Genomic DNA, 12,253 nt, shown 5'->3' on the forward strand with positions numbered 1-12,253 from the left:
GTGCTTCAGAGTAAACATCCCAGTAAGATGAATAGGGCAGTTGACCTATCTGAGAGCTATTGTTTCAGACTGTCATTCCTTGTAGATGCAATAGGATAGCACTAAATCAGTTCACATTGGCAGTCTTCCTTCACGATTCTAAGAGCAAGAAACTTGTATTTAAAATCAGACCTTAAATTCTGAATGAAAGAATTGGGCAACAGAAGTGTTGATGTAGCATACTTTCTGTCTAACTGCTCTTTTTAATATATTCCCACTCAGGTTTCCACTCTCAATAGGTATGGCTCCTGAGAGTATGCAAAGAAAAAGGTTTGGTATTTTCAAGCAGGTGTCTCAAATCCATCTATTTTCTCTGAAGGAGCTTACTTGGAAGGGCATTCAGGTGTAAGTGGAAAAAGGCTCATGTTCTGGGGCAGCAAATCTTACGCGAACCCCTTATCTGCTCCCAACAAAAGAAAATCTTGGTTACCTTCTTTATCTTTCAGTTTAGGTTACAGACCTCTTCCTTCAGTTTCTTTGGCAGCTGTCTTTGCACTTTTCATATGAGGCTCTCAAAATGCTCATCTTCTGAGTTACAAATATAATTTTTTTCCCCTAGATATTGATGGATCATCAAAATTTGTCAGAACATGTCCTTTGCATGGTTTTGTATTTGATCGAATTGGGACTAGAAGATTCACCAGAGCAGGAGTCTGATGAAGAAGTAAGTGTTAAATGTCATTATTTTTTTCCTTCTTAATAAGGAAAGTATTATTTATATATGATCTTTAAACAATAAAATTAAGAAGCTGTAGGCATGATTTTAAAACCAAATTTAATCATGAGAATTTTAAAATTTGATTAGGGATACAGGATTAAGTCATTTTATCATATAACCAGGGATCAGTTTGAGGCTACTTAATATTTCTGTCTCAGGTTACAGCAAGGCAGGCAGTTAAGTGGCTTTATTATTTGTTGATGTGACTGTGATTGAACATTGCCAAATTGCTGAAATTAGCTGGTGTTGGAATTAGTTCTCTCTTGTTTCCTCCTATTTTAAACAGGTCTTCATGAAACAATATCATTTTAGTAGTCTAACCTGAAGACTTGGTACCTAATCATGCAGTCCATACTTGTATGCAATTACAATTGGATTTACATGTGTAAGCTAGGTTTACAAGATGGGGCTCTTGATCCAATATTTTTTTTGGATTTCAGGACCCTTCCTTAAGATTTGGGCTATTTCCTGGGAAAATTATCTTGAGAAAATAAATAATAGCTAGTTAATAAACTTTCTTCAGGAGTGTTTTGCTTAACTTTTGTTTTAAATTAATATGTGTTTTTGAATATCATAAGGTAGCATACAGTGGTGAAAATTAAATTAAAATCTTGTAGTGCATATGCTGGAATGGTCTGTGTAATGCTAATGGACTTCTGTGTTCATAACATGAGTGGTGCAGTTGCTTTGTCTGATATTTAGTAAATTATTGCTTGAAGATGTTTATAGAAAATGAACTGACTATAAAGCTCACTTAAAGAATAGCTTTCAAGTATCTCTTAACCAATATATCAAGTTGAGAACAGGCAATCATATTGGTCTTCTCACTTTCAGTATTCTTACACATTACAAAAATTATAGAAAATATAAAAGTTGCAAAAATTATCAAATGAATTCACAACAACAGGTCTGCAAAGGTATGTCACAACCACAAGGTCAAACTCTTATTAAAGTTTGGGCTTTTTAATGATGAAAAGAGGTTTTTAAATTCTATCTGTATGCACCAAAAAAACCCTTAAACAATGAGATATTCAGAGAATTCATGGCAATCAATAATATTCTGCTAGCTAAAAACAAACAAAAACTCCTACATGTTCTATGAAGCTAGAGTAGGTCTGTCTAATTGCATAATATTAATCGTCACACCAACGCTTAGTCACCAACTGAAGGCCAAACAAATGAAACGTAGTAAAGATACCTTTTTTTTTTTTTTTTTAGTAGTTTTAAAATTGAGTATCCCACGTCTGGGAGGATTCTTTACAGGGAGGCTGAGAGCCATTCGGGTTGTTCCACATGGTCAGGTCCCTGTACCTGCACAGAGTCCATTGGCCTCAGTGAGACTCCATGTGGATGGAAAAAGTAACGTGCAGGATCAGGGGCCAAGGTAAAATTTCCATTTTCCATGGACTTTTGAAAAAGTTAGAATCAAATTATTTCCTTTAAAATGCTTCTATAACTCCCAATGGCTGGAAGTTGAAGCTTGACAAGTTCAGACTGGAAGTGAAGTGCATTTTTTTTTTTTTTAGCATTAAGGGTCATTTATCGTTGAAACTACTTAGCAAGGGATATGGTGGATTCTCCATCACCTGAAATCTTTAAATCAAGATTGGTTGTCTGTCTTAAAGACAGACTGTAGTTCAATCACAAGTTATTGGGCTTGATACAGCAGTTTCCTAGGTGTAATTCTGTGGCTTATTTTATGCAGGTAGTTAGACTAGCTAACCACAATGATCTCTCTGCCTTTAAAATCTATGAATATCTGAGAGCAGAATTTGGCCCCAGACATTACATAAAGGAAGCAAAATCTTAAGTGTTTTTGTTAATGAATTTAACAAACAAATTTTATTCCCAGAACCATACTGTTCCATTATTTAATGTAATGTGCAAACAAGGAAATAAATGAAGTGAAGCTATATTTTGGATAGCTTAATAAGAAACATTATATGAAAAAGGAGAAAGCACTTAGGACAGAAACTCTACTTTTAAAAACTGTTTTTAAAATGGAGATAAAGTGGTGGTGGATGAGAGGAAGTTACCATTCCTCAAATTTACTTGACAGCATTACAGTTCCAGAGCAACAGTTATCTTAAACCATCTCGCAGTTTTTGTATAGTTGAACAACCCATTTAGAAAAATACTGAAAACAGCATCCAGTTTAGTGTGTTTAAGTGAGAAATTTTCATGGAGGAATCCTAGTAACCATTGAAGAAATCATTGTCCTTTACCCATGTAACTGTCAGCACTGAAAATACTGAGGTCGTTAAACATTAGTACTGTAGATGACGATATCTAGAATACCGGTGAAAGAGACAATATTTGATAAAAATATATAATGGCAGCATAATGAAAGACTATTTGACCTATGCAGGGGTTCTCAAACTTCATTGCACCGTGACCCCCTTCAGACAATAAAATTACTACATGATCCCAGGAGCGGGTATCAAAGCCTGAGCCAGCCCGAGCCCCAGGTGTGGGGACCAAAGCTGTAGTCCAAGGACTTCAGCTCCAGGCACAGGGCCTGTAACCTGAGGTGTTAAATATATAAAAAGTGTTTTTAATTTATAAGGGGGGTCGCACTCAGAGGCTTGCTATGTGAAAGGAGTCACCACTACAAAAGTTTGAGAACCACTGCCTTAGAAGATTAGTTTACCCGATACTAGAGCTCACAGTTAGAAATTTTGTCCCATTACTCTCAGTTCATACCACTTTTTTCTACCCTGAAGAATTCCTTTCCTCCTCATGAGTGCTCTTTTTATATACTTATAGATGCTTATATTTGAACAAAATATAATCTTTGTACATTTTTTGAGGTTCTCAGTCCAGCAGTCTGTCACTAGCATTTTTGAAGATCTGTATCATTTTTACCGAGGTACATATTCCAGTGTACGGTTCCCTTTTACTATAGAGATAATAATCAGCTTTGGTACAGTTCTAAAAGCAACATTATTTATCATAGTCTATAAAAGAAAAATATATATATATATATATATATATATATATATATATATATATATATAAAAAAATTTACACAAAGTTTTTTCCATTGATTTGTTTTTCATGGCTATTACTCTAGGATTCTGTTGGTGAACATGAACGTTGCCATGACAGTTGGTTTCCAGATAATAACTTGGTGTCTAACATGCGTCACTTTATTAACTATGTTCGAGTGAGAGTACCAGAGACTGCTCCAGAAGTAAAGAGAGAACCACCTGCAAGTACCAGCTCTGATGGTTTAGCTTCTTCCCAAGTAAGTGTAAAGAAATCCCAGGTTTTTTGCCTTCTGTAATAAGAATGCCAGAAAGATGTAACTAATGTATTGATTTTTTTTTTTTTTGAAGACCATTTAACTTACCTTAATATTGATTAGTTTTATAAGTTTCTCAGGAGTATTTTTCCTCACCAATATGCCTACATTATTTCTGTGGCAGGATTATTCCTAAAGTGTGGAAGTTATTTCAAGACATACCTTTTTCCAAATGACCGTTTTTAATTCCACCCTCTTTTTCCTCCCTGCCCAACCTACCAGAGTCCAAGGCGGTCTAAGAGCCTTCAAAGAGAGGTAGATTTGTGTGCAGTTTGTATTCTAATGCCCTTAACTGGCAACATGGCTTTAACTATGCTCACCATAACTTCCAGTGCAATCCATTAATTTCTGAGACTTTTTTTATTTTGCAAGTACCTATGCATTTTGTCAGCCTCTCATTCTTAAATAATAGACTAATAGACTTGAATGACTTAGAATTTGACATAATTTGTTTTTTAAAATAATTTCCATCTATCAAAGGTATTAAATGTTTTTTTTGCTGGCCTACTACTTGAGCAAATATGGGCTCACTATATATGTGCCTTTTTTTGTTTGTTTTGTTTTTGCCACTGCAGATGGCAAACTAATGTTACTAACATCTAATAATGTTCTGTTGTTTAGCTTCTCGTATCTGAATAATCTTAACCTATTAATGTGATGTAGAAAGTGTATTTGAAATGATTAATGGCAAATTGGTTTGTTTTTGTGGAAGCAAAATTAATTTTTACAAACTGGAATCATAAAATATTTATAACCAGTATATAATCCAGTCTTTATTGTCAATGTTTTTACGTAAGAACACCAGATTTAAAGAAAGCGACAGCAATGAAGTGTAGTTTATATAGTAGGTATTTTTGTGTGTTAGCACAACATTTTTTTTTGCAATAAAAACTGGCCATGATTTAAAACAACAACAAAAAACGTGAGTGGCTAAATAGACTCCCCAGTCCATATTTAGTCACCTAAATAATTGGCTGCTGTTGGGTGCTCAGCTTTTCTGGAAAATGAGGACTAAGTTTTTAAAAAAATAGGATCCACAAGTTAAGCTCCTAATGCCACATTTAGGCACTTAAAAAGTAACTTGATTCTCTATAGTTTTGATCACTCAACAGCTCCCACTGAGTTCAGTATCTTAATGTTAAATATGAAATTGATTATTTGCTGTTCAGCTAAATATATATATATATATATATATATATATATATATATATAATACACACACACTTTACATTTTCATACCTGGCTTTTTATATTTATGAGTATAATCAATATGTATAAAAGCATGTTGGACATGCAGAAGTATTTTGAATATAGAAATATTTTTAAATTATGGCAAAATAACTAATTGCTTGGGAAGAGGAAATTAAAGGCATAGGAATGGCTTCATTGTTTTTTCATTAGCTAGCTGTTGGAAGCTGAAAAGATGTTGCATATAGTTTTGCAAAATTATTATTGTTGATTCTTGTACTCCCTTTTATTAATCCACTACAAATAGCTCTTTCTTGTTTTAAGAACTCAGGAACAGCTCAAGTGTTCAGCTTGGTTGCAGAACGTAGAAAGAAATTTCAGGAAATTATCAATCGCAATAGTAGTGAAGCAAGTCAGGTAGTTCGTCCCAAGACATCAATGAAATGGTCAGCACCTGGTGCAACACCACAGCTAACCACAGCCATTCTGGAAATCAAAGAAAGCATATTGTCCCTGCTAATCAAACTTCATCATAAACTCTCAGGAAAACAAAATTCTTACTATCCTCCATGGTTTGATGATATGGAGGTTTTAATCCAACCAGAAATTCCTAAATATTCTCATGGTGATGGGATGACAGCAGTAGAAAGAATTTTATTGAAAGCTGCAGTACAAAGCAGATTGAATAAACGGATCATTGAAGAAATATGCAGAAAAGTGACTCCTCCTGTACCACCAAAAAAGATTAGTCCTGCAGAGAAGAAAACCTTGGACAAAGAGGAAAGGTAATATATTAAAAATAATATGGGGCACAATGGGGGGTGGTGGTATGTACCCCTGTCCGTCTGATAAATTGATCTATCTCTTCGGCAGTAATCGCTAAACCAACAAATAATTTACCAAAAAATTTAAAATCTTAAATTATAACTCTAGTCTTCAACAGCCAGTCCTGCAAGCTGCCTGATTTAAGTGTGTGTTGAGTGTCATCAACACCTTGCAGGATTGGGCCTTTACATGAAGAATTTCTTGGGGAAAAGTTTCCTGCTATGTGTATAACTAATGATAGTTAGCATATGTTCTTGTTTTTGTAACATTTGTCTTCCCTTTCCTTAACTCTTCCCATTGTTCCTGGTCATCTCTTGTTATGTTATATGTGAGGTCTTTGGATTGGGGATCATGACTTTTGTCTGCATCAGTGGTTCTCAACCATTTTTGGTCCATGATCAAAAACATAGATTCTAGACATTCAGGGCTACAAAATAAAGAACTTTAAAGCAGACACCTTTTAATGTCTAGAACAGCTGTTACTATCTGAAGACTTTCTCTCCTTTCCTAGGCTTTGAGCCAGCTGTACTTTTGGGAGGATGGAAAGGGAGATAAATTCTCTACATTAGCAAAGACAAGGAAGAAATTGTTTCCATGGCCGATAGATTTTTTTTTAAATAAGGCAGTTTGAAGCTGACCATGGGCTTGCAAGGTTGGAATAAGATCAGGGGAGATGGATTAGTGGGCACATAATGACATTGTATGTCTGATAAAGTGCACAGTCACATGTTTATTGTCTCTGTGTATACCTGTGTGTATATTGTAGCAGGAGAGACGTAACTTCTGTATAAAGGTTGTCTAATGTATTTTTCCTACTTTTTTTGTTTTGTTTTTTTTGTGGAACACTAGTGTCTCCATTGCTTTCGGTATGATTTTGAAAGTTGGCAGGAGGATAATCCTGGGGTCAGGGGAGTGCCTATTGATGTTCCCATCAAAATCTGTTCAGATTTGGCAGAGAGAAGCTTTCAAAAATCGCTGTATGCAGTTTGTGTTATGCCCAGAAGAGCATGCTAGCATCTTGCTACTAAAATTGCTCAACATTCAGTGCTTTCCAGCATGTCACTCGTGCCACAAAGAATTGCACTTCTGGATGGGGCACAGTCACACATAGTGTGTTTTTCCTTCTCTCTCTCTCTCTCTCTCTCTCTCTCTCTCTCTCTCTCTAAAGTACTTGGATAGAACATGTTAAAAGAATATTAAGTGGCAAAAAATAGTATGTGATCATGTAATTGAAGAGTATCTTAGTGCATATGCAGATAGGGCAGAATTAAGGTTGTATGAGGAACTTTTGATGATCTACTGTGCAACCTTAATAACATTAAGTAAATAGGGGATATTTTTGTGTGTGGTTGTGTACACACCTACACACAGAATATCACATCTGAATTTATTTTTGGTTTATTTTATTTGAAGAAAAATGCATTTCCAGTAACTTTCATACAGTTACATTTCTAGTAACTTTTGGAGAACCAGAGAGACTTCAGTGAAAGATTGGATCATCTAGCAGGTCAGTTTGTCCTTCATTGCTCAAGGAAACACTTTTCTTTTTTGAAAAGATCAGCTTTCTTCTGAGCTGTTCCATCTTCAAGTGATTTACTTGTCAAGATAATATTGGTATGAACATAGCTGAAAGAAATCCAGAAATAGAATGGATCAGCCTGATCCATTTTTTCAGTCTTTTATAAAAACTATACATTTCCAAGAACATAAAGTGTGTGTGTGTGTGTGTGTGTGTGTGTGTACATAGTGTACTTGTAATTTCAATTTGTTTTAAAATGGTTTGGGAAAGTTAAAAAAAAATTCATTCTATTCTAGTTGAATACAATATAGACCTTAAGAACTGTAGGATTCTAAGACGTACAGCTTTTAGGCACTTCAAGAAAAGCTATACTGGCTGGAGTGGCAAAGAAGAAAGCTGGTCTTTTCAGAAAAGACCGGTGCGACCTTGAGCAATTAAGGGTAAATGATGTTCTGTATAATCAATTCTCTCACTGAAGTCTCTGTGGCTGCTTAAAATTACTGTGTGCTTTAGACTCATACAAAACCCTAATACTAGAAGTGTATTTTTCTTTAAATAAAATAAACCCAAAATAAATTCATGTTTTTACTAACCATATTATCTAAATACCTTGACTAAATATAAAACCAAAACTAAATATAAACTAAACACTACAAAATAAAAATTAAAACTTTTTTCAATCATTCAATGAACTAAAGAAGAAACTTTTGAATGTGAAACTTGCTTTTTTAAAAATGTGCTGATCGTCTCTTTAAAAACACAGTGCTGCACTTAGAAATACTTATGCCTCAGTTGTGCAACTGAGGGTTCTTCAGTTTACACAGAGGGGAAGAGAGAATAAGTGAAACAGAACTGTATTTTTCATGTAATAAAGGATAATTTGTGCTTTTTCTCTGTAAAGGATGTGACATTTGAGCAGACATGTTCTGAATACTTTTATATTGAATAAAACTCAAAGGATCACGTGATGATAAAAAATGATAATTTCCAGTTCTTTGTCATCCAAGTGACTATTTTTCCACCTCCTTGAATCAGTGATGACGTTTGCAAAGACTTGAAACAAATATTCTAACAGGCAGTACCTTGTTACAGTTTAGAATTAAAATGGATCTAATCTGATGACTGTGTGAGCAGCATGAATCTAAGCTTCCATTTACATTTGTATTTCAAGTCTAGTTTTGTAATAATGAAGATTGAGCAGGCAGTGTTTGAGCACTCAGTGATGACCCATTTCTAGTTACGTCAACCTACAAAGACAAACTTGACATCTCCCACATGATCGATTGTCACCATAGAAACTAAGACATAGAGTTAGAAGAGAGACTGAACTGCTTGCAATATTTTTCAGCCTCAGTATCTTAGGCCCTTGGGCCATCACGGAAAATTACTGAGCTGTACTGAATCTGTCAGAGTTTGTTTATGTCTCCTTATTAAGGTTCTCTATTTACAGTCAGACTGTTTTGGTAAAAGCGAAGCATAGGTTGAGGAAAAAATTCCAGGGAAAAATTACTACAATAATTCTAATAAGAGGTTGTCTCACATTACTGATGCATCCTCGAAAATAATCAATCTTAAAATTGTTGTAAGGATTTTTTTTTTAAAAAGTGGTGACTTTTCAATGTGACAAATAATCATGTGCACATGCGGGGATACTTGAATTCTAAAAATGCCTAAGAAAATTGACTAAGTTAAATAAATACTTGCCTAAGAAAAACAATTACTAATTACTCTTGCCCTTTCTTAAAACTATATTTTACTTAATCAGTGTAAATAATTTCATTATCAGGGTCCTATTGAGACACCATACAATTCACTGTGATTTAATTTTAAGGGTAACTTTTTTGTTTCCTTTAAAACATAAAATTTTATATATTTCCATATAATGCATGTGTATGTCATTTTTCTCAGTAAATGGGAAAGGGGGGGGGGGGGATGATGGGCAGCCTACAGAGAGCCTAGTGACTGACTCCTCCAAATACTCAAACAATTAATAGGTACCATTATACTTATTGTAATATTTTTAAATGCATCTTAAAATAAATTAGTGAGTTTTCTTTGTTAATACGACCATAAACTGTGTAAAGTCCTTTTCCAAAACATTTCCAAAGCAAACTTAATTTTAAAAAATAAACTGGAATGACAAAACAGCTAATATCCCAGCTATAGAAGCTCATTTCAGAGATATTTGTTTATTGGCTCTAATTAATTTGTGTTTTTGGGTGGGAAAAGTGTGATGAGGAGAAACCAGACCTGTGAAAGATAATGAGCAGGCAGCACTGGAATTTAAAGGCCACTTTTTTCCCACCAGTGTAAGCAACTGCTGTATGAGGTTTTTCAATACCTTACCAATGATTTTAATCCTTGCTATCATCTTTGGTTGAAAAAATAATTCAGTCTTGATTCTAGTGTTGTCTTAGGGCTCTTTATGAACAGAGTTTGGATATTTTCCCAGGCTGTTTTATGCTGAATAATTTATACTAATTTTGTGATGAGGATATAGTCACATGAACTTGGAACCAGTTAGTAGGTAGCAACTCAAGAAGAGCATTGATGATCTTATGGTTAAAGCAGTTGAATAATACCCAGGACAATTTGGTTCTACCTCTGGCTCTTCTATGAACTTCCTTTGTGATCCTGGGCAAGTCACTGAAACCAAAATTCCCTAGGTGACCACTAATTGTGTGGTACTCGTTTTATGGGGCCCAATTTGAGACACCATGATCATGATTTTCAGAAGAGCTGAGCACTCACAACTGCAACTGAAGTCAGTTGGAGCTGTGGATGTTCAGCATCTTTGGAAAAATCAGTCTCTGGGTTGCTTGAGCAGGATTAATTTTAGTGTTTCTTAACTTTTGAATGCTTGATGTTGCAACCTTAGCATCCTTTTATATATCTTTTATAATACATTTTGTACATATTTATAAATGGGATAGCTAAAACAAGAATTTGGTGTTTGTTCCCTCCTCCTACTCCAGGTCCTTTATCCTCTTTTATCCCTGACCACAGGCAATAGCAACAAAACTATCTGATTTGTATGCCGTTTTTTGGCCTGGACTAGTAAATTTTAATCACTATTTGCAAGGGTAGCAGAAAAGTATGGACACTAGAAGATATTGTGGTGTGTTTATACTGATGCTGCCATTTTCCTCCGGCTTGCTTCCATTTTCTGGGAGTTGCTCTTCCCTGGTACAAAAATAACATTCAAGAGTAATGTCCTTATGTCTTCTACACTGGTAAGTCCTGATTAGATCATCATCCTTTGGTTTTGTTGTCTGGCTTTCATCCCTTCCAGTGCAACCAACAAAAACTACTCCTTATTTATCATCAAGGATCACTTCTAGGGTATTAGATTCCTCATTTGTCTGTCTAACAAATTAATGCAAAGAGGGGACTGTGGTAAATCTTGTGTCTCAGATGAAATTGGAGTGCTAACTGCTATGCTATCAACCCAAGAAAATAAATGTTTAACTCTTCTCTCACTGTAGTGGGCGGCTCTGTTTTTTGCCGCCCCAAGCACGGCAGTCAGGCAGCCTTCACGGATTCAGTGGCGTTTCTGCAGGTGATCTGCCGGTCCTGCGCCTTCGGCGTACCCACCGCCGAATTGCCGCCGAAGCCGCGGGACCGGCGGACCTCCCGTAGGTATGCCATCGAAGGCTGCCTGACTGCTGCCCTCACCGCGACCGGCACGCCGCCCCTGGCACGCGCTTGCTGCGCTGGTGCCTGGAGCTGCCCCTGCTCACTGTTATACCAGTTTCTCCAGTAAATTTCTACTATCTCTTTCATGTAGACGACAAAAGGCCAGAGAGAGGCAACAAAAGTTGCTAGCTGAATTTGCTTCAAGACAGAAAAGCTTCATGGAAACTGCCATGGATGTTGGTAAGTTGTATTACTTATTTTATTGTATGTAGTTAAATTATTTTTAAAAAGTCTCTTGTAGCAATTTCTGTGCATTTGATGCTCCCACAGATGCTTACAAATGCAGTTTCTATTTAAAAAAAAAAAAAAAAAAAACACTGCTTAATAAGATGCCCTTTATAAATTACATTTCTTGGACTTCAAATAATTCTTCATACTGTGCACTTACATTGTATAGCTACTTACATCCTAGCACCTCCAAAGTACTTCACAAACATTGAACATCACAAAATTCCTGTGACACACAGACACATTCTGTACTTTTTACAGATAAACTGAGACAAAGTAATGGTAAGTGGCTTGACCCAGGAATTGAATCTGACTCCCAATTCTGCTCTCTCACCACCTGACCATGCTCTCTACCAAACAAAACATAGCAATCATGAAAACTTCAGGAGTTAGTTTGTAGAACTGAGCCCAACCATCAATAAAGGGCAAATAGTTTTAACACAGGGTGGATAAAAGTTGATGGATTTAAAAAAAAAAAAATTAAATACATTTTTCTTTTTTAAAATAAACCCGTTTAAAATTGAAATTATGACAGCCTATGTTAGGCCTAAATTTACTGGAAACTATTAAAGTAATTTAAATAAAAAAAGCTGCAACAATGAGCCCTCTCACATGTTAATAGTTAAAGGATGCTGCTTTTTTAATTATATAGAGAATCAAAAGGAAAACATCTTAACTTTTGAGGTCAGCTCAAGCTTGATAAATCTATCACGATGTCATGTACTGCATTACTATA

At 35.4% G+C, this 12,253-nt stretch overlaps 1 protein-coding gene across 4 annotated transcripts in view; it reads left to right on the forward strand.

Moving 5' to 3' along the window:
* Positions 1-12,253, forward strand: part of UBR3 (ubiquitin protein ligase E3 component n-recognin 3) — a 197,657-nt gene that overhangs the window by 100,490 nt on the left and 84,914 nt on the right. For 2 of the 4 annotated variants that reach the window (XM_026647558.2, XM_026647559.2), the window contains exons 21-25: positions 599-703; positions 3,831-4,004; positions 4,284-4,316; positions 5,574-6,034; positions 11,381-11,469. In XM_026647558.2, the coding sequence (XP_026503343.1) occupies positions 599-703; positions 3,831-4,004; positions 4,284-4,316; positions 5,574-6,034; positions 11,381-11,469 (862 nt within the window). The remainder of the gene's footprint in view (positions 1-598; positions 704-3,830; positions 4,005-4,283; positions 4,317-5,573; positions 6,035-11,380; positions 11,470-12,253) is intronic. The other 2 variants (XM_026647560.2, XM_026647561.2) reach the window with 1 other exon arrangement.

The sequence above is a fragment of the Terrapene carolina genome, unplaced genomic scaffold (genome assembly GCF_002925995.2).
Source record: "Terrapene carolina triunguis isolate 2854851 unplaced genomic scaffold, T_m_triunguis-2.0 Scaffold62, whole genome shotgun sequence".
NCBI classification, from domain to species: Eukaryota; Metazoa; Chordata; order Testudines; family Emydidae; genus Terrapene; species Terrapene triunguis.